This window comes from Tursiops truncatus, chromosome 1, assembly GCF_011762595.2.
Source record: "Tursiops truncatus isolate mTurTru1 chromosome 1, mTurTru1.mat.Y, whole genome shotgun sequence".
NCBI classification, from domain to species: domain Eukaryota; kingdom Metazoa; phylum Chordata; class Mammalia; order Artiodactyla; family Delphinidae; genus Tursiops; species Tursiops truncatus.
Genome location: NC_047034.1, coordinates 108736127 through 108763168, shown reverse-complemented (window position 1 = coordinate 108763168; position 27042 = coordinate 108736127). Strand labels below are relative to the sequence as shown.

At 37.2% G+C, this 27042-nt stretch overlaps 1 protein-coding gene across 2 annotated transcripts in view; it reads right to left on the bottom strand.

Moving 5' to 3' along the window:
- COL24A1 (collagen type XXIV alpha 1 chain) overlaps positions 1–27042 on the bottom strand; it is a 392639-nt gene that overhangs the window by 92713 nt on the left and 272884 nt on the right. For both annotated transcript variants that reach the window (XM_073787806.1, XM_073787804.1), the window contains 3 exons: positions 26805–26858; positions 25420–25473; positions 25156–25263 (listed from right to left, as the gene is read on the bottom strand). In XM_073787806.1, the coding sequence (XP_073643907.1) occupies positions 25156–25263; positions 25420–25473; positions 26805–26858 (216 nt within the window). The remainder of the gene's footprint in view (positions 1–25155; positions 25264–25419; positions 25474–26804; positions 26859–27042) is intronic.

Here is a 27042-nt window from a genome sequence, read left to right as displayed (position 1 = left end):
TTCTACTGCTGTAGTTCTAGCTGCATCCAGAGGTTGAAATGATAGTTGCACTAACAAGAGACTTCTTTGTGGTTAACGTGGACTTTTTAAGAGAGGCTGATTAACATTTATAGAGGTTAACGATATGAGCATTTAAGTCAGACAGCTGTACTTTCATGTTCTGGCTCTGTCACCTAACGGCTATATGACCGTAAGTAGACTATTTGACTTCTAAAGTCCTCAGTTTCCTGTTATATAGCAGGGATATATTAATACTTCTTCAAAGGGTTACTAAGATTGAATGAGATAATGCATTCAAAGCTTAGAAAGGAATAGACTTATACTGAAGAGCTCAATAAATGTCAGTCCTCACTAATTTCTGTTGTCTTTTTAAAGTGCATTAGGTAATATTTAAATATATATAAATATAAATATATAGAGAAGATATTAAAAGGTATAATGAGCACCCATGTACCTACCACCCACTTTAAGAAACAGAAGCTACACACACACACACACACATGCATACAACTGTTAGCAGACACATCACCTTCCCCCCTCACTCAGGTGCAACAATTGTCCTCAATTTGTTTATCATTCACATGCATTTCTTTATACTTTCACTCCATTTGTATATAGTCCCAAATATTATATGGTTATTTTGCATCTTTTCAAACTTTCAATAAGCTGTATCACACTTTATATATTCTTTTGAAATTTTTTGAACACAACATTTTGTTTTTGAAATTATTCAGTGTCTCTACTTTACTTACACTTTTTTTTCACTCCTACAGGATTACATTTTGTTATCAAACCACAACTTATTCAACCATTTTCCTAGTGAAGAATTTTTGGTAGTTTTTTTGTTTTTTCTGTTACAGATAATGCTGCAGTAAAGACTCTTGTACATATCACTACGTGCCCACCTCAAGAGTTTTTTGGGCGAGGGTATATACCCTGGAGTTGAATTGCTGGCTTATAGGATATATGCACCTTTCAGTATACAAGATTTTGCCAACTTGTTCTCCAGAGTGCTTTTGCCAATTTATATTCCCAAAGCAACGTTTAATAGTTCCAATTACTCCAAATCTTCCATAATGCTTGGTACTATCAGACTTAAAATTTGTCTGTCTCAAGGGAGCAAAATGATGTATTATTTGGGATTTCAATTCACATGTCCCTGATTATTAAGGAGGAATGAATATCTATTCATACAGTAATTCAACATCTATATGTGAATCTCTAGTTCCCATCTTCTGTCCAGTATTCTACTGGGCTGTCCTTAATGTCCTGATACTTGTATTTCATTCATTCTGTATATCACAAATCTCTTTTCCCAGCCTGGAGCTTATTTTCTCACTTTGTCCACTATGATTTTTCACTAACACAAATTTGAAGTTTTAATGTAGTCAAATTCATCAATATTTTCTTCTTGTTTTACTTTTTTAGTGTTTAAGAGATCCTTACTGCTTCCCCTTCCTCCATGAGGTCATAAAATATTCTCCAACTTAAAATTTTGATTTTTATAATTAGGTCTTTAATCTAATTGGGATTTCATTCTTTTGTGTGTTTGTACTTTGATGTGAAGGAGAGATTTGTTTTTTTCCATTTGGATAACCAATTGTACCAGTACCATTACTGAATATTTCATCCTTTCCTTATAAATCTGCAATGCATAATCAATTTATTAAACTTTAAGTTTCAAAATATACTTAGATCTGAGTCTACATTCTATTTCCATTGGTCTATTTGTCTATCTGTGAATGAATGACACTGACTAAATGACTAGCTTCAATAATAAGTTACGATATCAGGTAGGGCAAGTTCTCCCTTTCAAATACCACTCCCCACCAACATCAACAACCTGTTCTTGAAAACTGTCTTGATATTGGACCTTTGATCTTCCATACACATTTTAAAACCACTTTTCATCAATCTAGTTATATAAAAAAATCCTGTAGAGATTGTGACTGAAACTGTACTGAACTTATAAGGAGGGTTAAATTTTTTTGATATTGAGTTTTCCTATCCATGAAATATCTCTCCATTTATTTAGATCTTTGTTAATAAACTATTACACACTTTTTTTCAATAAAGTTTGCAAATCTTTTGTTGGATTTATTCCTAGGTACTTAATTTTTGCTGATTGTATTGGATTTTATTTTTAAATTGTATTTTTAAAAGTTTTCTGTTTCTTGCTGGTAGAAAAGAATGGAATCTTTTTTTGGTATATTAATTTTATATATAGCATCTTGCTAAACTCTCATGAATTCTAATAATCTGTCTGCAGATTACTTCTCTCATTTTACTCTACTGGCTGGGACTCTGAGTAAATGGGGAATAGAAATGGTAAACAGTAGTGACCTTTGTTCATTTCTTTTAAGTTTCACCACTAAGTATCATAGTCAATGTATGGAAGTTAAATTTTACTAAATGCATTTTTTTTTTTTTCCAGTACGCGGGCCTCTCACTGTTGTGGCCTCTCCCGTTGCGGAGCACAGGCTCTGGACGCTCAGGCTCAGCGGCCATGGCTCACGGGCCCAGCCGCTCCGCGGCATGTGGGATCTTCCCGGACTGGGGCACGAACCTGTGTTCCCTGCATCGGCAGGCGGACTCTCAACCACTGCGCCACCAGGGAAGCCCACTAAATGCGCTTCGTTTCATCTATTGAGATGATAGTTTTTCTTCAATTTGTAAATATGCGACTTAATTTTATAATTAAAAAAATATGTTAGACCTTTGTTGCAATACTAACAGGGAATTCATAAATCCCTTTATCCTGTCAGTACTCCAAAATGGTACTGAATTCAAATACTCAGGTATCAGCTGAAAACCATGGCATGGCAATGCTACCTGCCAACCAACAATTTAGTTTAGGCATCACTGTAAGTTATATATTTAAATATCATATATTTAATATTTAAACATTATATATATAAATATTAAGAAAAATTTGTGGATAATGCACAAATAACAGCTCTGACATAAGTGGCAAGCATAAGTAAGTTTCACAAATGTGTATAATTGAGACATTTGTTATTATTCTGAAAGATGACTTACACATTCATCTCTATCTTCAAACCTCCATTCCCTCCTCATTTTCAAGTTAATAACCTTGCTTCATATCTGAGAGATAGTAGCAATTAAACAAGAGCCATCTCCTCTTCCCAACACCCAACTTTCCAATACACCTACTTATGCACCCACATATTCTGCTTCTCTTCTCTTACAAAAGAAGTGTCTCTGTTTCCTGCCTGAGGCCAGCTCCTCACTTACACATATAAGAAGCCTATATCCTCTCACCTATTCAAGGCTCTCTCTTCTGAAAACATCCCCCTTTCACTTGCACTACCAATTTTTCTCTCTTGACTGGATTATTTCCAATAGTATTCAAATACGCTAAATATTACTCATTAAAAAAATCCTTCCTCGATCTCATGTTCTTCCCTTCCTTCCTACCCTCCTTTTGTCTTTTCCATTCTCTCATTCAATTTCTCGTGTACTTTTCTAGCAACATTTTCTGCTCCCCCTTCACAGAAAAACTTTTGAAAGACTTGTTTATGCTCATTGTCACCATTTCCTTACTCTCGTTTTCTCTTCATTTGGGCTTTTGTTCTTACCACACCTCTGAAATTGCTCTTTTTCAGGTCACCAACTGACTTCCATATAGCCATCTCCAATGGCTGGTAATCCAACTCATTTTATCGGAAACTTCTTTTTCATTCTTGAAACTTTTTTTAAACCTTTGTTTTTATGGCAGCACACTTCCCCGATTTTCCACTTACTTATATCTCCTTATATGCTGGCTCCTTCTCTGCCCAAGCATCTAATGTTGGTGCCCTCTTCTCTTTTCTCTTTTTAGGTGATCTCATCCTGTCCCTGTGGCTTTAAAGACCATCCACATTCTAATGTTTCCTAAAATTATATCACCTGTCCTGACTGCACCACTGACTTTCTGATCTACCTCCAACATCTCTTCTTGAATTTCTAATGGGCATCTTAAACATTGTGTGTCCCAAACTGAACTCTTGGAATTCCCTCCTTGAACCCCTAAACTGCTTCTCAGTTTTCCCCATCTCCTTTGTTAATAGGGCAATATTTTGAAAATTATTAAAATACTTTTCTATTTTGCCTTTTTGATTACATGGACTTCATCCTATTTAGCCCAAGGGATTCATATGTACAGGGGTTGAATATATTAAGAGATGATGTTTCTATTTTCTTTGTTTCTAACTTTAACATTTTACAAGCTGAGCCTGGGGCACCCAGCACACAAGGCTGTCTTAAACTGTAGAGAAGACACACTTTCCATTTATCACAGTAGAACTCTAAGGATTTTACTAGATGGTAGAAGGATGAGGATATGACATAGGGGAAGTAAAGAGAAAGCTTAAGACTTTTTCTTTGCCCCCAGGAGAATCTGGGAAGGCAAAGAGGGAGACAGAGAGACATTGGTGTTCAGATTTCCCTCATTCTGAGTTTTGGCAGAAAGAGACCCTTGTTCCCTACTACTCATTCAGGATTCAGAAAAGGTAGCTTTTCTCTAGCTATCACATGGTTTATGGCTATATCAATTTGGTTGCTCAGCAAAGTCAAAATGAGGAAGACCATATTGTTATATTTTCCTGAGCTACTCCTTGATTCCTATATGATGTAGAAGGGAACTAAGAAACACCTGGGGAGCTTGCATGTGTTTATCGGTGGCCATTACTCTAGGAAGATGTGGCTCTGTAGTAAGGGCTGAAGAGCAGACTCCTTGGGCTAGAGCTGAATGAAAATCACAGCAGACCTCAGAGGGATCTAATGATTAGCAGAGGCTGACAGGCTATTTAAGCAAGGGAACACCCCCCAAAAAGAAATGAAAATTACCAGTTTAGAGACATCATCATCAAAGGCCACGAGGGTGGGCAGTAAGCAAACTGACAAGGGACATTATCACATCCCACTCAGTATGAATAATACCTGCCTCTAGATCTAAGGCCTCCTCGTCTTTGTCACCACAGCAAACACAGACTCAATATTAGAAAGGAGTAAAAGAGGGAGGTGGAAGATGGGTACATCTGAGAGACTAAGCATCATAAGAGTCTGAGCACTACCTAAAGAGCCGACTAAATTACAGGAACAGATTAAGCTTTCAATTGAATTGGATATAAAAATTTTCTCTCTGTCTCCCCCAATTCCCCAACCACTCCTCACTAATCAGTAAGTTAGGGCTTGTGAGGAAAACCATATGAACCTGAAATAAAGAAATTACATATTTGCAAATGTGTAAGTACCAACTTGTAACCCTATTACACACTTAATGGTATGATCAACCACTCCGTTGCTCTGCCTAAAAACCAGGATTTATTCTTTATTATATTGTCCCTCTTCCTCAACATCTAAACCATGAGCAAATCCAGTCAACTCTATCTCCAAGATGTCTTGAATCTGATCATTATTTACTCTCTCTATTGCTCCCCTGCATTCCAAACCACCCTATCATTTTTTCATCTACACGACTGCCACAGACTTCTAAGTGGTTTGGTCCACTTTTACCCTTACATTCCATTTCTTCGAAATAACACAAATGTTACCAACAATGTTAATCAAGCATCTCTCCCTGTGTAAAACCTTCCAGATGGCTGTCCATTGCAAGTAGAGTAATCTTCAAACCTCTTATCATGGTCTATAATTCCCCTATATGATCTGCCTCCCTCCTATTTCTCTGACATTGTGTTTCCCAGTTATTTACTATACTCTGGCTACTTGACCACTACCACCCTTTTTTTAAATAGGGCATTTAATAAATGCCCTTTCTACCTTGCAGCATTTGCATTAGGTGTTTCCTCTGCCTAGAAAGCTTTTTTTCAGATATTCACATGACTGGCTTCTTATCCTTAGGCATCTGGCTCAATGTAACCTCATGTAATCCTTCTGTGGCCATCCCAATTAAAGTAGCCCCTTTATCAGGACATTCTCTATCCCATTACTATGTTTTATTTTCTTCATAGCACTTATCACTATCAGAAATTATTATTCTTGTTCACACTGCCTTTCCACACTACATGTTGCATGACAGCAGAGACCTTGTCTGTTTAGTTCATTGTTGTAACATTAGTGCCCAGAACTGTGTCCAGCATATAACTGATGCTTAATAAATATTTAATAAATGAATGATAGAATGCATGCCCAAAGTAGAAAATATTTAGCCTTAATCAGACAGTAGCTAGTCTGCTAGTATTTATTTGTAAATAAATAACACCTTAAAGAACATTTACTATCTGTTGGAAGTAAAACCAAAGTTCGTGAATAAAAGGCAAAGGGTAGTGGCAGATTTTTATACTACCTTTTAGCTTCTAGGAAATAGAACATATGGATCTACTAGGAACCTTTTGCACAGTAAACTTTCATACATATTTGAAGAGCTCATTATGTGTGAGAAAAGGGGTTACCTGTGCTCTAAGCTGCATTTTCTTCTGTCATTATAATCAGAAAGATCTCCCCTGGTTCTTCTGTTCACTTTTTTCCTCTTTAAAGATAGTTTGTTTTTCTTTTGGGGAGTGGTAAACCTCCATTGATATTAGGCTGGTTTATTTTCGTGCTTGTTCTGAAATGTGTAAGTAATATTTTGCTCCAAAATATTGCGTTTTAAAAGTTTAACAAGACGCACTGCAACCCATTTGTATAATTAGAGGCTTGCAGAAGAGACTGGAAAAAAAAAGCAGCAGTTTCTACAATGTGCATGTTTTAATAGATTTCTTCAATGATTAAAGAAATAAGAATGCTTTTAAATAAATGTCATGTTGACAGATAATAGTTGGCTTGATGTTCAGCCTACTTATAACACAGAGGAAGCATTTGGGATTCCCTACTGATTATTTTAAACTTTGTTGAGAGTAGCTGTATTGTCTCAGAAGTAACACATCACATATATTTTTTAAACAATTTTATTGAGATATAATTCACATACCATATTATAAATCCATTTAAAGTGTACAGGTTATGGTTTTTAGTATATTCACAGAGTTGTGCAACCATCACCACAATCAATTTTAGAATCAATTTCCATCATCCCAAAAAGAAACCTGTACCCACTAGCGGTCACTACCAGTTTCCTCCCAACCTCCCCAGCCCTAGGCAACCACTAATTCACTACCTGTCTCTAGAGATTTGCCTATTTGGGACATTTCATATAATATGTGGTCTCTCATGACTGGCTGCTAGGCATAATGTTTTCAAGGTTCATCAATGTTGTGGCATAGATCAGTATATTACTTCTTTTTTTCCCAAATAATATTCCATTGTGTGAACATACTACATTAACTAATAGACATTTGTTAATTGATGACCATTTGTGTTGTTTCTACTTTTTGGCTATCATAAATAATGCTGCTATGAACATTCATGTAAATCTTTTTGTTTGAATCCTGTTTTCAATTCTCTTGGGTATATACCAAGAATTGATGGGTCAAATGGTAACTCTGTTTTTAACATTTTGAGAGACTGCCAAACTGATTTACAAAGTGGCTGCACAATTTTACACCCCACCAATGATGTATAAGGATTCCAATTTCTTTACATTCTCATCAACACTTGTTATTTTCTGTTTTCTTTTCCTTATTATAACCACCCTAGTGGATGTGAAGCGGTATCTCATTGTAGCTTTATTTGCATTTTCCTAACAGCTAATGATGTTGAGCATCTTTTCATGTGCTTATTTGCCAACTGTATATTTTCTTTGGAGAAATATCTGTTTAAAGACTGCTCATTTTTCAATTGGGTTGTCTTTTTATTATTGAGTTGTAAGAGTTCTTTATATATTTTGGATACCAGTACCTTATGATATACAATTTGCAAATAATATTTTCTCCCATTCTATGGGAGTCTTTTCACTTTCTTGATGGTGTTCTTTGATGCATAAAACTTTTAATTTTAATGGAGTACAATTTATCTATTTTTCCTTTTGTTACTTGTAATTCTGGTGTTATCTAAGAAGGCTTTGCATAACCCAGGGTCATGAAGGTTTACTCCTATGGTGTCTTCCAAGACATTTATAGTTTTAGCTCTTACATTTAGGTCTATGACACAGTTTGAGTTAATTTCTGTGTATAATATAAGGGAGGATCCAACTTAATTATTTTGTGTGCGGATATCCAGTAGTTCGAGCATCATTTGTTGAAAAGACCATTCTTTCCCTCATTTAATTGTCTTGGTACATCACATGCTTTGGTAATTCAAATTTATTTTATCTATTTCTTTTTCTTGGAATTTATTTTATCCCTTGCGATAGCCAATAACACTAGACATTGTTAAACAAAGTTTGGAAGTTATAGAGAGTGCTCCCATCAGAGACAATGTTTTTCTTCTGCTTGAAACCTTTCAGTGGCTTCTTACTACACTTTAAATAAAACCCAAATTTTTACCATGGTTTAAAAGGTCCTTCATGATCTGCTTTCCAGCTATTTCCTCAAGCTCATCCAAACAACTTTTCACTATTCACTATGCTATAATAGCTTCCTTTAACTTTTCCAAAAATACCTAGATCATTCTCACCTCCACATCTTGGCCCTTGCTAGTCTATCTACCTTGAAGGATCTCCCAAAGTTCTCTGCATGACTGGCTCCTTTTCACTCCTCAGGTCTCAATTCAATCCTCTCCTATCTAGAGAAGACGTTCCTCACTGCCCTGGTGTAAACAGTTTCTCTATCCATACTAGCTTCCCCCTTCCCTTAACCAGTTGTTCTTTATCATCAGCCTGTTTATTTTCATCATTGCATTTATCACAACCTTCAATGATCTTGTCTAATGTCAGTTTTCTCCATGATATTATCAAATCTGAGATCAGGAACCTTGCTCATTCCCCATGGTGTCCCTAAGGCTTAGCAGAGTTCTTGGCAGAGTTCTCTCATTGAAAGAACTCATAAACTTCACTGAATTAGTGAATGGACAAATACATTTTAGAGAGTCACAGTTTGTAAGGCTAACATAAATTTAGAAACATCCAAGCTAATGCTTTTTTAAGGCTAAGCTTTCTGTCTCAAAAAAGCCTATATAGAAGCTACTATGTTAAATAGACATGCAAGGATCTTTTCTGATTCAAGCAGGAAAAGAAGGAGCAAAGTCCTACCAGTTCAGCATCTTCCCTGGCACAGTCTTCTTGGGGTGTTCTTCATAGTTCCAACCCCTTTATTATGTGTAATGTGTAAACCAAGAAACCAAAGAATGACTCACCCAACAATGTACAGCTCTTTAGTGACAGAGCAGGGGTTTCAACAATTGTTGCACAGTGGTCAGTGCAGGGTTCTTTCTATTATGTGCTGCTTTGCAACACAACAGTTCAGAACAAACAAGTCTAACACCAGAGTCATATGAATCATTCAGAAGATAAGGATTTAGATAATCCTTTACTCCTTAACGCCACTGACCTCAAATTTCCAAAGTGATTATTTTTCAGGGCTACCAAGGAAACTGTCTTAGAAAGAAGAGTCAGGTATACTTCATTCTTTTCTAGCTGCTGATATTCATTCCTCTCATCTTTCTGACTTCATTTTTAAGAGTCTATCGGAAAAACCTCTTAGAAAAGCGTGCATTATTTTATTTTAGCTTCTCTTAAGATATTCACCTCAACCTAATATCATACCACCCTAGACAGATGGGAAAATTAACACTTCAATAAATCCAATCAAGTTTTGTTGTAAAGCAATAAAACGAGATAATTTCATTTATATATACTCAGTTTTGGAGTGCACAGCTTCACCTCTGTTTAGATCTTAGATAACAGAATGATAGACTTTCTAAGAAATGAATGAAGGACCATAAGTCAGGCTTATGTTTCTTCTGAGAAACTTCCAAACTATTTTCCTCATATAGAGTTATGCATTTAGACAACTGAATATTTTAGAACAGAACTCAAGCATAAAATACAAAATATTTTCCTTTGTTCAAAGAGTCTACATCTTGGATTTGGGAATTTGTTACTAACGTTTCTCTTGCCTTATTTTTCAAACCAGATATCATTTTCCAATCTTTTAGAAAGAAGAACATCTCTTTCTTATTTATTTTTTAAAGAATTTTTAAGGTAGCATCTTTGTGACATTGCCTAAGGAAGAATTTTTCTGAAGTGCAAAAATAAATCCAACATCAGGCCGTCTGATTAAGCAATAGTTCCTTGGATCAGAAAATTCTTTTGAAAAAATATGCTGTGGTATTTTTATTACGTTTATGAGCTAAAAGGCATTTAAAATTCCAAGGAAACAACAAAAAGAATAAAAAAGAAACACACATGTGTTGTTACTAAAAAAGGCACCAAAGATGTGTACAAGAGGATTATTCCTGGAAAAATTATGAAGCAGATGAAATCTGTGTTTATCATTTTTCCATGTTTTGTTTTGATCCCCTTTTTCATCTCTGCTCTGCCCATCACCATTTGTCATACTGTGTCATCCCTCTCTGGGATTTCTGCCTGTGTTGTCCTATGGCATGGTTAGGCCTTCCTTTTTTTTAAGTTCTGTGTCCCCCCACCTCCCCCCATCAACTTTAGCATTCTCTTAGGGAACTAAGCTAGTTGACTGAAAAATAAATCCATGCTAAAACATTAATAACTGTTAATAACTTTCTTATATAAAAACAAATTTGATAAAAATTCTCAGGAAGATAACTGTACTTTCTTGGCACTTGCTACTTGGCTTCTCTGTGGGTCCAGTCCTGATGAGTCCTCTAAAATAATGAAAACTACCATGAACCTTACAAAGGCAAAAGATATGCCCAAATCTCTAGAAGTATGGCTTAGAACCTGAGGGTGAGGCTGAAACATGTCCTTGAACCACAGAGACTGAGAAGAACATTAGAAGGGTAAGAGGAGAGGTTTCATTTGGATTGCACTGTATTTCCCCCAGGCACAGCACCACACAGAGTGATCCCCTTGGCCTATAGTTTCTCTGTGGGAAAAGGAGAACCCAAAGTGGATATTCAGCTCCCCTACTGTTGCGGGATGCTTCCAGGGTTGCCCAGTCAGGTCTTCATGAGGATCATTTGGGGAACCTGGGGGCTTGACCGCTGGGGATCAGATAGAGATGGGGAAAGGGGGCATGGCTTATAGCAACCAGCACTCGAATGTTGGTGGACTGCATTCTTGCTTGTAGTAGCACCTCAGCAGAGATCCTAGCCAGGGATCTGCAGACCTTAGCTGGTGGCTCTGTCTGGCCAGGGAGCTTGGTTGGCAGTTCTGCATGATTTGTGTCCCCCCAAAAGTGGTCATACACGCTCTTGAGCCTGTCATATGGCCCTGCCTGGGCAAGGGAGTAAATCTGCAACCCTGCTCAACAGCTAAGCATAGACTCCCATCCTGCTCGACCAGAAAGACTGGCCAGAGAACTTAGGCGGCTGTGGAGTCCATACTGCAGCCTTGCTTAGGCAGAGAGCCAAGCCAGCAGCCCTGTCCAACTGTTGAGCATAGCCTCCGGCCTGTCATGACCAGGGAACCTGAACAGTGACCCTGTGCAGGCTTGGAGCCCAGTCTAAGGTACTTCCCAGTTATGGGGCCCAGCTAACAGCCCTACCTAGCAGCAGAGTTTAACCTACGGCCTTGTCCAATTACTAAACACAGCCTGTAACCTCGCCCAGGCAAGGTAACCCCATCTTACCATGGAGCATTATCTGTGAGATGCAGCTGGAGGCCCCACTTGACCAGACAGCCTGGCAAGTGACCTCTTCCAACAAAGGAGCACATCCAGTACCCAAACTGATCACAAAGCATAGTCTGCAACTCTGCCCAAACTTGGGGCACAGCCTGTAACTCCATTCAACAGTGAAACCATGTCAGTGGCCCCACCAGAACATGGAGTCCTGCCAGGGCCACATCCGGTTAGAGAGTACAGCGTGAGGCCTTGCCCAACTGCAGAATCCAACAAGTGCTACTGTCCTTCCAGGGAACACAGCCTGAGACCATATCCTACCAGAGGTAACTACAGAACCCAGCTAATGGCCCCATCTGACTGTGAAGTCCAGCCAGCACCCCTACCCAACGAGGGTGCCTAGTTAGTGGTCCCACTACAATGTGGAGCCTAGCCAGCTGGCCAACCCAACTGCAGCGACCAGCCAGTGGCAACTCTCCCCTTGCCTCATAACATGGGTAGGAACCTCACCAAACTGGAGACCTCAATAGCAAGCTGTGTATGCCCACAAACGCTACAAGCTGATCCATCCAGTTCCCCCTAAGCAAAGCTGACTGGTGAAGGCCTTTCCCTGCCAAAACAAACCTGTAAAGTCTGGAAGAGGAGACCACTTATTCAAATGTGTAAATACCAATGCAAAGATACTATGAGCATAAAGAATCAGGTAAACATGACAAGACCAAAAGAAACTAATAAAGCTTCAATAACTGACACTAAAGAAATGGAAATCTATGAACTACCTAACAAAGAATTCAGAATAATCCTCTTAAAGAAGTTCAGTGAACTTCAAGAACACACAGATAACTAAATGAAATTAGAAAAACAATGTATGAACAAAACGAGAAGTTCAACAAAGAAATAGAAACCATGTGAATAAATAAAACAAAAATCCTAGAGATAAAGATTGAACTGAAGAACTCAACAGAGTTTCAAAAGCAGACTTGACCAAGCAGAAGAATCAGTGAACTCAAAGATAAGTCATTTGAAATTATCCCAAGGAACAAAAAGAAAAAAGGATGAAAAAGAATGAAGAAAAGACTATGATACTTAAGGGACTGTGTGAAATAAAACAATATTTTGTGAATACTGGGAGAATAAAAAGAGAAAAGAGCAGAAAGACTACTTAAAGATATAATAGCTGAAAATGTCCTAAACTTGGGGAGAGAAATAGACGTCCAGATTTTTGAGGCTCAAAAATCCCAAACAGGTTAAACCCAAAAAAGGTCACTTAGAGACACATTATAGTCAGCCCTCAGTATCTGCGGGTTCCACAACTGCAGAGTCAAACAACTGTGGATCAAAAATGTTACAAAAAAAATTCCAGAAAGTTCCAAAACAAAACCTGAATTTGCCATGAACTGACACTGGTTTACACAGCATTTATACTGTATTTAAAACTATTTACATAGCATTTATATTATATTAAGATTGTAAGTAATCTAGAGGTGATTTAAAGTATATGAGAGAATGTATGTAGGTTATATGCAAATACTATGCCATTTTATGTCAGGGACTTAAGCATGTGCAGATTTTGGTACCTGTGGGGGTCCTGCAACCAATCCCCTATGGATACTGAGGGATGACAGTAACTATATTGTCAAAACAAAGAGATAATTTTAAAAGTAGTAAGAGAAATGTGACTCATTACATAACGGAGCCTAAATAATACTATAAGTAGGTTTCTCAGCAGAAATTCTGCAGACCAGGAGAGAATGGAATAACATCTTCAAAATATGGAAAGGAAAAAAAAGAACCTGTTAACCAAGAACACTATACCCAGAAAAGTGTCCTTCAGGAATAAAGGCATGATAAACACTTTTCCAAACAAACAAAAGCTGAAGGTTTATCACCACTAAATTTGCCTTACAAAAAATGCTAAAGGGCATTTTTGAAGCTGAAATATAACAATATAACATTGTAAAAACATATAAATGTGTGAAACTCCCCACTAAAGGTAAATATATATTCAAAGCCAGATTCTCTAATATTGTAATGGTGGTACATAAATCACTTACAATTCTAGTTAAAAAGTTAAAAAACAAGTTTATTAAAAATAACCATAATGGGATTGGTTCAAGATGGTGGAGTAGAAGGACGTGTTCTCACTCCCTTTTGTGAGAACTCTGGAATCACAACCAACTGCTGAACAGTCATCGACAGGAAGACACTGGAACTCAGCAAAAAAGATATCCCACATCCAAAGACAAAGGAGAAGTCACAATGAGATGGTAGGAGGGGCGCAATCACAATAAAATCAAATACCATAACTTCTGTGTGGATGACTCACAAACTGGAGAACACTTATACCACAGAAGTCCACCCACTGGAGTGAAGGTTCTGAGTGCCATGTCAGGCGTCCGAACCTGGGGGTCCGGCAACTGGAGTCGGAATTCCTAGAGAATCAGATTTGAAGGCTAGCAGGATTTGATTGCAGGACTTAGACAGGACAGGGGGAAACAGACTCCACTCTTGGACGGCACACACAAAGTAGTGTGCACATCGGGACCCAGGGGAAGGAGCAGTGACCCCCCCCACAGAGACTGAACCAGACCTACCTGCTTGTGTTGGAGGGTCTCCTGCAGAGGTGGGGGGCGCCTGTGGCTCACCGCAAAGACAAGGACACTGGTAGCAGAAGTTCTAGGAGTACTCCTTGGGATGAGCCCTCCCAGAGTCCATCATTAGCCCCACCAAAGAGCCTGGGTAGGTGTAGTGTTGGGTTGCCTCAGGCCAAACAACCAACAGGGAGGGGACCAAGCCCCACCCATCAGCAGAGAAGTGGATTAAAGTTTTACTGAGCTCTGACCACCAGAACAACAGCCAGCACCTCATCTACCAGAGGGCAGATGCAGAAGCAAAAAGAACTACAATCCTGTAGCCTGTGGAACAAAAAACACATTCACAGAAAGATAGACAAGATGAAAAGTCAGAGGGCTATGTACCAGATGAAGGAACAAGGTAAAACCCCAGAAAAACAACTAAATGAAGTGGAGATAGGCAACCTACCAGAAAAAGAATTCAGAATAATGATAGTGAAGATGATCCAGGACCTCGGAAAAAGAATGGAGGCAAAGATCAAGAAGATGCAAGAGGGCTTCCCTGGTGGCGCAGTGGTTGGGAGTCCGCCTGCCGATGCAGGGGACGCGGGTTCGTGCCCTGGTCTGGGAGGATCCCACATGCCGCGGAGCGGCTGGGCCCGTGAGCCATGGCCGCTCGGCCTGCGCGTCTGGAGCCTGTGCTCCGCAACGGGAGCGGCCACGGCAGTGAGAGGCCCGCGTACCGCAAAAAAAAAAAAAAGAAGATGCAAGAAATATTTAACAAAGATCTAGAAGAATTAAAGAACAAACAAACAGAGATGAACAATACAATAACTGAAGTGAAAAATACACTAGAAGGAATCAATAGCAGAATAACTGAGGCAGAAGTGACCTGGAAGACAGCATGGTGGAATTCACTGCTGTGGAACAGAATAAAGAAAAAAGAATGAAAAGAAATGAAGACAGTCTAAGAGCCTTCTGGGACAACATTAAATGCAACAATATTTGCATTATACGGGTCCCAGAAGGAGAAGAGAGAGAGAAAGGACCCAAGAAAATATTTGAAGAGATTATAGTCGAAAACTTCCCTAACATGGGAAAGGAAATAGCCACCCAAGTCCAGGAAGCGCAGAGAATCCCATACAGGATAAATCCAAGGAGAAACATGCCTAGACACACAGTAATCAAATTGGCAAAAATTAAAGACAAAGAAAAATTATTGAAAGCAGCAAGGGAAAAATAACAAATAACATACAAGGGAACTCCCATAAGGTTAACAGCTGATTTCTCAGCAGAAACTCTACAAGCCAGAAGGGAGTGGCATGATACACTTAAAGTAATGAAAGGGAAGAAACTAAAACCAAGATTACTCTACACAGCAAGGATCTCATTCAGATTCGATGGAGAAATCAAAAGCTTTACAGACAGGCAAAGGCTAACAGAATTCAGCACCAGTAAACCAGCTCTAAAACAAATGCTAAAGGAACTTGTCTAAGTGGGAAACACAAGAGAAGAAAAGGACCTACAAAAACAAACCCAAAACAATTAAGAAAATGGTAACAGGAACATACGTATTGATAATTACCTTAAACGTGAATGGATTAAATGCTCCAACCAAAAGACACAGGCTTGCTGAATGGATACAAAAACAAGACCTATATATACATGCTGTCTACAAGAGACCCACTTCAGACCTAGGGACACATACAGACTGAAAGTGAGGGGATGGAAAAAGATATTCCATGCAAATGGAAATCAAAAGAAAGCTGGAGCAGCAATACTCATATCAGATAAAATAGACTTTAAAATGTTACAAGAGACAAGGAAGGACACTATATAATGATCAAGGGATCAATCCAAGAAGAAGATATAACAATTATAAATATATATACACCCAACATAGGAGCACCTCAATACATAAGGCAACAGCTAACATCTCTAAAAGAGGAAATCGACAATAACACAATAATAGTGGGGGACTTTAACACCTCACTCAAACCAATGGACAGATCATCCAAACAGAAAATTAATAAGGAAACACAAGCGTTAAATGACACAACACACCAGAGAGATTTAGTTGATATTTATAAGACATTCCATCCAAAAACAGCAGATTACACTTTCTTCTCAAGTCTGCACAGATCATTCTCCAGGATAGATCACATCTTGGGTCATAAATCAAGCCTCAGTAAATTTAAGAAAGTTGAAATCATATCAAGCATCTTTTCTGACCACAAGGCTATGAGAATAGAAATCAATTACAGGAGAAGATCTGTAAAAAATACAAACACATGGAGGCTAAACAATATATTACTAAACCAAGAGGTAACTGAAGAAATCAAAAAATACCTAGAGACAAATGACAATGAAAACACGATGATCCAAAACCTCTGGGATGTGGCAAAAGCAGTTCTAAGAGGGAAGTTTATAGCTATACAAGCCTACCTCAAGAAACAAGAAAAATCTCAAATAAACAATCTAACCTTACTCGTAAAGGAACTAGAGAAATAAGAACAAACAAAACCCAAAGTTAGCAGAAGGAAAGAAATCATAAAGATCAGAGCAGAATTAAATGAAATAGAAACAAAGAAAACAAAAGCAAAGATCAGTAGAACTTAAACCCGGTTCTTTGTGAAGATAAACAAAATTGATAAACCATTAGCCAGACTCATGAAGAATAAGAGGGAGAGGACTCAAATCAATAAAATTGAAATGAAAAAGGAGAAGTTTAAACAGACCGCAGAAATACAAAGCATCCTAAGAGACTACTACAATCAACACTCTGCCAATAAAATAGACAACTTGGAAGATATGGACAGATTCTTAGAAAGATATAACCTTCCAAGACTGAACAAGGAAGAAATAGAAAATATGAACAGACCAATCACAAGTCATGAAATTGAAACTGTGATTAAGAATCTTCCAACAAACAAAAGTCCAGGACCAGATGGCTTCACACGTGAATTCTATCAAACGTTTAGAGAAGAGCTAACACCCATCCTTCTCAAACTCTTCCAAAAATTTGCAGAGGAAGGAACACTCCCAAACTCATTCGATGAGGCCACCATCACCCTGATACCAAAACCAGACAAAGATACTACAAAAAAAGAAAATTACACAACAATATCACTGATGAATATAGAGGCAAGAATCCTCAAGAAAATACTAGCAAACAGAATCCAACAACACATTAAAAGGATCATACACCATGATCGAGGGGGGTTTACCCCAGGCATGCAAGGATTTTTCAATATACGCAAATCAATCAATGTGATACACCATATTAACAAACTGAAGAAGGAAAACCATATGATCATCTCAGTAGATGCAGAAAAAGCTTTTGACAAAATTCAACACCCATTTATGATAAAAATTCTCATATTTGGGTATAGAGGGAATCTAGCTCAACATAATAAAGGCCATATATGACAAACTCATAGCAAACATCATTCTCAATGGTGAAAAACTGAAAGCATTTCCTCTAAGATCAGGAACAAGACAAGGATGTCCACTCTCACCCCTACTGTTCAACATAGTTTTGCAAGTCCTAGCCATGGCAATCAGAGAAGAAAAAGAAATAAAATGGATACAAATTGGAAAAGAAGAAGTAAAACTGTAACTGTTTGCAGATGACATGATACTATAGAGAGAGAATCCTAAAGATGCCACCAGAAAACTACTAGAGCTAATCAATGAATTTGGTAAAGTTGCAGGATACAAAATTAATGCACAGAAATCTCTTGCATTCCTATACACTAATGATGAAAAATCTGAAAGAGAAATTAAGGAAACACTCCCATTTACCACTGCAACAAAAAGAATAAAATACCTAGGAATAAACTTACCTAGGGAGACAAAAGACCTGTATGCAGAAAACTATGACACTAATGAAAGAAATTAAAGATGATACCAACAGATGGAGAGATATACCAGGTTCTTGGACTGGAAGAATCAATATTGTGAAAGTGACTATACTACCCAAAGCAATCTACAGATTCAATGCAATCCCTATTAAATTACCAATGGCATTTTTTACGGAACTAGAACAAAAAATCTTAAAATTTGTATGGAGACATAAAAGACCCCAAATAGCTAAAGCAGTCTTGAGTGAAAAAAACGGAGCTGGAGGAATCCGACTCCCTGATTTCAGACTATACTACAGAGCTACAGTAATCAAGACAATATGGTACTGGCACAAAAACAGAAATATAGATCAATGGAACAAGATAGAAAGCCCAGAGATAAACCCACGCACTTATGGTCAACTAATCTATGACAAAGGAGGCAAGGATATACAATGGAGGAAAGACAGTCTCTTCAACAAGTGGTGCTGGGAAAACTGGACAGAACACTCCTTATCACCATACACAAAAATAAACTCAAAATGGATTAGAGACCTAAATGTAAGACCAGACACTATAAAACTCTTAGAGGAAAACATAGGAAGAACACTCTTTGACATAAGTCACCACAAGATCTTTTTTGATCCACCTCCTAGAGTAATGGAAATAAAAAGAAAAATAAAGAAATGGGACCTATTGAAACTTCAAAGCTGTTGCACAGCAAAGGAAACCATAAACAAGATGAAAAAGCAACCCTCAAAATGGGAGAAAATATTTGCAAATGAATCAACAGACAAAGGATTAATCTCCAAAATATATAAACAGCTCATGCTGCTCAATATTAAAAAAACAAACAACCCAATCCAAAAATGGGCAGCAGACCTAAACAGACATTTCTCCAAAGAAGACATATAGATGGCCAAGAAGCACATGAAGAGCTGCTCAGCATCACTAATTATTAGAGAAATGCAGATGAAAACTACAATGAGGTATCACCTCACACCAGTTAGAATGGGCATCATCAGAAAATCTACAAACAACAAATACTGGAGAGGGTGTGGGGAAAAGGGAACCCTCTTGCACTGTTGGGAATGTAAATTGATACAGCCACTATGGAGAACAGTATGGAGGTTCCTTAAAGAACTAAAAATAGAACTATCATATGATGCAGCAATCTCACTACTGGACATATACCCTAGGAAAACCATAATTCAAAAAGACACATGTGAAAAGCAGCAGGGGTGGGGGTCGTGGTATGATGAATTGGGAGATTGGGATTGACATGTATACACTGATGTGTATAAAATGGATGACTAATAATAATCTGTATAAAAAAATAAATTAAATTAAAATAAAAAGACACATGCACCCCAATGTTCATTGCAGCACTATTTACAATAGCCAGGTCATGGCAACAACCTAAATGCCCGTTGACAGACGAATGGATAAAGAAGATGTGGTATATATATACGATGGAATATTATTCAGCCATAAAAAGGAACGAAATTGGGTCATTTGTAGAGACATGGATGATCTAGAGACTGTCATACAGAGTGAAGTAAGTCAGAAAGAGAAAAACAAATATTGTATATTAATGCATATATGTGGAACCTAGAAAAATGGTACAGGTGAGCCGGTTGCAGGGCAGAAATTGAGACACAGATATAGAGAACATATGTATGGACACCAAGGGGGGAAAGCAGCAGGGGGTGGGTTGTAAAAAAAAAAAGAAAGAAAGAAAGAAAGAATTCTTTTTTACACTTCAAATAGTTAATCATAGTCCAGAATAGGAAAATCTACAGAGACAGAGAGTAAATTAGTGGTTGCCAGAGGGTAGGGGAAGGGGAGAATGGGGAATGACTGGTAATGGGTACAGGGTTTGTTTTTGGCATGATGAAAATGTTCTGGAATTAGACAGTCGTAACAATTGCACAACTTTGTGAATGTACTATAAACCACTAAATTGTACACTTTAAACATGTGAATTTTATGGTATATGTGAATTACATCTCAATGAACCCATTATTTTAGAAAACAAAAACATAAACAAAAACAAGAACAACAAAAATAACAATAACTACAATAATTTGTTATTGGATAAAGAATACAAAAAGATTAAACTGTAACATCAGTAACCTAAAATGTGAGGGGGGAGAAAGAATTAAACACATAAAGTTTCTGTAAGATATCAAAGTTAAATTTTATCTGCTTAAACTATGGTGTTAGAATTGTAATGTATTTTATGTGAGCCACAAAGGAAAAACATGTAGTAGATACACAAGATTATGATAAAGGATTCAAGGCACACTGCTACAAAAGTCCAAAAATCACAAAGGAAAAGGGCAAGTGAGGAAGCAATGAAGTAAGAGTCTGTAAAAGAATCAGCAAACAATGAGCACAATGGCAATAGGAAGTCCTTACTTACCAATAATTACTTTAATTGTAAATGGATTAACTTATCCAATCAAAAGACAGAATGGCTGAAAGGATTTAAAAAAAGAGACCCAGCTATATGCTGCCTACAGGAGACTCACTTAAGCTTGAAGGACACACAAAGACTGAGAGGGAAGGGATGAGGAAAGATATTTCAAGCAAATGATAACCAAAAGAAAGCAGGGATAGCTATACTTATATCAGATAAAATAGATTTTAAGCTGAAAACAGTAACAAGAGATAAGGAAGGTCATTAATAATGATAAATGGGTCAATTAATTGATAATATACAATAATTATAAATATTTATGTGCCAAACTTTGGAGTATCTAAATATATAAAGTAAATACTAACAGAAACAAAAGGAGAAATAAGCAGCAATACTATCTTGTTTGGGGACTTTAATATCCTACTCTCTAAAATGGCTACATCTTCCAGACAGAAAATTAATAAGGAAACAGAAGATTTGAACAACACTACAGGCCAAACAGACGTAATGGACATATAAAGAACATTCCATCCAACAGTAGCAGAATACACATTCTTCTCAAAAAATGTTCACATGGAACATTTCTGTAGATAGGTCATATGTAAGGCCACAATACAAGTCTCTATAAATACAGTTAGATAGAAATTATATCAAGTAACTTTCCAGCCACAATGGTATGAAACTAGAAATCAACAACAGGAGAGAAAAGTTGTAAAACTCACAAATACATGGAAATTAAAAAAATATTCCTCAGACCCTGAAGCCCTAGGTGTCCCAGTGGTTTTAGCACGATGAGCTCAATCGGCACTGGGTATGACCTGTCAGTCTCTACATTCTCTCCTGATGGGAGAGTTTTTCAAGTTGAGTATGCTATGAAGCCTGTGGAAAATAGTAGTACAGCTATTGGAATCAGATGTAAAGATGGCGCTGTCTTTGGGGTAGAAAAATTAGTCCTTTCTAAATTTTATGAAGAAGGTGCTAACAAACGACTTTTTTTTTTTTTTTTTTTTTGCGGTACGAGGGCCTCTCACTGCTGTGGCCTCTCCCGTTGCGGAGCACGGGCTCCAGACGTGCAGGCTCAGCAGCCATGGCTCACAGGCCCAGCCACTCCGCAGCATGTGGGATCTTCCCGGACCGGGCACGAACCTGCGTCCCCTGCATCGGCAGGCGGACTCTCAACCACTGCGCCACCAGGGAAGCCCACAAACGACTTTTTAATGTTGATCGGCATGTTGGAATGGCAGTAGTAGGTTTGTTGGCAGATGCTCGTTCTTTAGCAGACATTGCAAGAGAAGAGGCTTCCAACTTTAGATTTAACTTTGGATATAACATTCCACTAAAGCATCTTGCAGACAGAGTGGCCATGTATGTACATGCCTATACACCCAACAGTGCTGTTAGACCTTTTGGCTACAGTTTCATGTTAGGGTCTTACAGTGTGAATGATGGTGTACAACTTCCAATGTTTATCATTTTTAAAAACCAACTCTTATTAATTTTTTCTATTGTTTTCCTATCCTCTATTTCACTTATTCCTGCTCTAATCTTTATCACTTCCTTCTTGCTAACTTTGGCCTTGTTTTGTTCTTCTTTTTCCACTTCCTTGAAGAGTAAAGTTAGGTTACTTATTTGAGGTCTTTCCCTTTTTCTAATGTGGAATTTATCACTATGAACTTCCCTTTTAGAACTATTTTTGCATCTGTATTTACAATAGCCAGGACATGGAAGCAACCTAAGTGTCCATCGACAGATGAATGGATAAAGAAGATGTGGCACATATATACAATGGAATATTACTCAGCCATTAAAAGAAACGAAATTGAGTTATTTGAAGTGAGGTGGATGGACCTAGAGTCTGTCATACAGAGTGAAGTAAGTCAGAAAGAGAGAAACAAATACCATATGTTAACACATATATATGGAATCTAAAAAAAAAAATGGTTCTGAAGAACCTAGGGGCAGGACAGGAATAAAGATGTAGATGTAGAGAATGGACTTGAGGACATGGGGAGGGGGAAGGGTAAGCTGTGAAAAAGTGAGAGAGTGGCATGGACAAATATACACTACCAAATGTAAAACAGATAGCTAGTGGGAAGCAGCCACATAGCACAGGGAGGTCAGCTCGGTGCTTTGTGACCACCTAGAGGGGTGGGATAGGGAGGGTGGAAGGGAGATGGAAGAGGGAGGAGATATGGGGATATATGTATATGTATAGCTGATTCACTTTGTTATATGTCAGAAACTAACACACCATTGTAAAGCAATTATATGCCAATAAAGATGTTTAAAAAATAAAGCTTATGGACTTAACAATATGAAAAAAAAATTATCTGAACTGTCAGAAAAAAAATGATAAACAAAATTGACAAACCTTTAGCCAAACTCACCGAGAGGACTCAAAGTTAGAAATGAAAGAGGAGACATAAAGGATTCCACAAAAAGAAAAAGGATCATAAGAGACTACTACATACAATTATTTGCCAGCAAATTGAAAACCTAGAAGAAATGGAGAAATAGAAAGATACTACCTACCAAGACTGAATCATGAAGAAATAGAAAATCTATAAAGACCAATGAATAAGGAGATTGAATCAGTAGTGAAAAACCTCTCAACAAAGAAAAGCCCAGGACCAAATGGTTTCACTGCTGAATCATATCAAACATTTAAAAGAAGAATTAATGCTAAACTTTCTCAAATTTTCCCAAAATTTTGAAGAAGGAATACACCCAAAGACATTTTACAAGGCCAGCATTACTCTGATGCCAAGCCAGATAAGAATACTACAAGAAAAAAAAATTCAGGCCAGCCAATATCCCTGACAAATAGAGATGCAAAAATTCTCAACAAAATACTAGCAAACTGAATTCAATAGCATATTAAAAGGACCATACACCATGATCAAGTGGGATTTATTCCAGGTATGCAAAGATGACTCAAAAATCTGCAAATCAGTCAATGTGATGTACCACATTCCCAGAATTAAAGAAAAAAACATACGATCAGCTGAATAAATGCAGAAAAGGCCTGGGAAAAATTCAACAACATTTCATGATAAAACGTCTCAACAAATTGGGTATAGAAGGAATGTACCTCAACGTAATAAAAGCCATATATGAAAAACCCACAGCTAACATCATACTCAAAAAAAGCTTTTCCTCCAAGATCAGGAACATGGCAAGTGTGACTGGAAGTCCAAGCTTGAGCAATTGGGCAAGAAAAAGAAATAAAAGGCATCCAAGTTAGAAAGGAAGAAGTAAAACAGAAGTAAAACCATGTCTATTTGCAGGTGACATCTTAATATACAGAAAACTCTGAAGACTGTACCACAAAACTGTTAGCATTAATAAATGATTTCAATAAAGTTGCAGGATACAAAATCAACCTACTAAAACCCAGTCATATTTCCACACACTAACAACAAATTATCTGAAAAAGAAATAAAGAAAATAATCCCATTTATAATAGTATCAAAATCAATAAAATACTTAGAATAAATATAACCCAGGAGGTAAAATATCTATACACTGAAAACTAGAAGACACTGATGAAAGAAACTCAAGAAAATACAAATAAGTGGAAAAAATCTCATTTTCACATATTGTTAAAATGTGCGTACTATCCAAAGCAATCTATAGATTCAGTATAATCCCTATCAAGATTCCAGGCAGGTTTTTTTTATCAAAATAGAAAAAAGCAATTCTAAAATTTTCATGGAACCATAAAAGACACCAAATAGCTAAAACAATCTTAAGAAGAACAAGGCTGGAGGCATCACACTTCCTAATTTCAGACTTTATCAATACAAAACTATATTAACCAAAACAGTATGGTACCAGCATTAAAACAGACATATAGACCAAAAGAACAGAATCAAGAGCCCAGAGATAAACCCATGCATATAAGGTCAACTAATATTTGAAAAAATGTGATCATATACACACACACATATATGTTCTCTATGTATACAATGTAATATTATTCAGTCATAAACAGAAGGAAATTCTGCCATTTGAAACAACATGGATAGACCTTGAAAGCATTATGCTTGTGAAATAAGTCAGAGAAACACAAATACTGTATGATCTCATGAATATGTGTTACCTAACGAAACTCATAAGAACTCATAGAAACAGAGTTGTTTGGTGTTGCCAGGGATGAAGAGATGGGGAAAATAGGTGAAGGTGGTCAAAGGGTACAAATTTCCAGTTATAAGATGAATAAGTTCTGGAGATCTAATGTACAGCATGGTGACTATAGTTAACAACACTGTATTGTGTACTTGAAAGATGCTAAGACAGTAACTCTTAAAAATTCTCACCACACACACAAAAAGGCAACTGTGTGAGGTGATAGATGTGCTAACTAAACTTATTATGGGAATCATTTAGCAATATTTATGCACAACAAATCAACAGGTCATGCACTGTAAACTTATATAACTTATATAATACATGTCAATTACGTCACAATAAAGTGAGAAAAAAATGAAGAAGTTCAATAGCATGTGTGACACATGGGAAAAGTATCTTTTTTCCTTGGATGTTAGGAAGGCTGATGATCAGTCCCTGGTTTGTTCTTTACTCAAGCCATAGTTCCACACCTTCAAATACCAAATGGACATATAAGGGAGACAAGAATGTGTGTGTATGGCTCACACTTGTGTGTGTGGGTGTGGGTGTGTAGAGGACTGAGTTCACTGAGTATTGAACCCAGCAGTACTCACCGGAGGACCCATTACACCTGGTCCGCCCAGGGGCCCTGTGGTCCCTGGTAAGCCTGTCTCTCCTTTTTCTCCATCCTCTCCAGGAAGTCCCCTTCCTCCTGGGTTCCCCTGTAACACAGTAAAAATTTTTGAGAAAGGGAAAGTAGTAAAATAATTATGCCACGCAATAAGAGATTTTTGTTGGCACATAAAAAATTACGTTTAATATTTGAAAGATTTCTCAAAAACATCTACCTTAATCATAATGTTAAAAGTATAATTTACCTTTATTCCATCTTTACCCTGGAGACCTTCTTCTCCAGCAGCTCCTGGTTCACCCTATTTGGTAGCAGAAATGTAAGATTTATTATTTCGCTAAATCATTTATCTAAATTTATTTTTTGCCCCTGGTATCTATAGAAGTAGCAGGTTTATATACATTTATTCCTACTTCTACTTTATTTACAAGGAGTATTTGAAAGTATAATGAACATGATTTAATTTGCCTGGAATAACTCTGAAGATGATTTAAAGAGTCATAGCACTGTAATTCAAACACAAGATGGTCTCACAATATTAATAACTTTTAGATAATTAAAGGTAATATGTATTCATTTGGTAGCTTTGGATATTTAGACAGCTATACCTATGTTTCTTAGTTCAAAGACTGTAAATACTGAATTTCATAAAATTATAGTATCTTGCTTTTCTTAATTTACATGGATTAATACAACTTAATTCAGTTAAAATCAGTGTACCGGATTTTTAAGGTCTGTATTTTCTCCCTTACAGAGAAGAGGTGACTTATCAAGGCCCTGGTATATTTGGAAGCTGTCTTCTAGACACAGAACTTGTAGAAATGTAGAGCCACAATTTATGAAGCTATTAAAGAAGTACTGGCTCTCTTGCCACCTGAACTATTTACAAGTAAATTAATCAGTGTGTCTTCACAGTTGCTCATTGCTCCAACTGCTGACACTTCCATTACCCTGACCTCATACTTCCCACCCCCCTGAAAAAAAAGGGAAAATGAACAAGAAAGAAATCGAATGCAAAATACATCTCCCAACTTTACCTTTTAGTAAACAAATGTCTCTTAAACTTATCTTGGTCCCTGTTATCTTGGAAAAAAGCTTACCACAGCTTAAATTAACCACTGTCTATATTAGAATAACTTCTGTAAGCTACCTCATCACAATTATCTACAATTGTTTTTGTCTACAAAAATCTACAATTATTCCTTTGAATCTTGTTAACCTTGCATGACTCTAGTTTTTTGTTGCTGTTTTTCTAAACACAAATTAGATTTCAATGTCTGTCTGTCTTGTTAGGTCCGGAAATAGCATGAGAGTTGATCACTAGTAGTTGTGAATTTCTTCTTCATGCCAACATTAGTGACAATCACAGTGACTCCACACATTTGGCAAGGATTCTGCTGAGTACATCTGATTCTGAGAAAAAGGATGTGTGTGCTTAGGACTCTCAATGCTACTAAATTACAATGTGAACAGGGTTTAGCATGCAGCTTTTGAAATTATAAAATAAAGACAAATATTTTCTATAATGCACCAGAAAAGTTTATTATACAATCTTTGAAGTCTTTAGGCTGAGGCTTGAGTCTCTAAAATAGGAGGGCCAGTGCATTAAAATGGTTTCTAGTAGGCACGTACCCGTAACCCTGGCTCCCCAGTCACTCCAACACTGCCTGCAGGTCCAACATCTCCCTGAAGAAACAAAGGGAAAGATTAAACTCTTTTCTACTAAAACTGCATGTCTAATAGTTATGGAGGGTATATCATGAAGACAGGCGTTCCAAAACACTATTTTTTCCTTTTCTTCATATTATTTATAATATTTTGCTTTTTCATTTGTATTCCCTCCCATATATAACCATATATATATATGTGT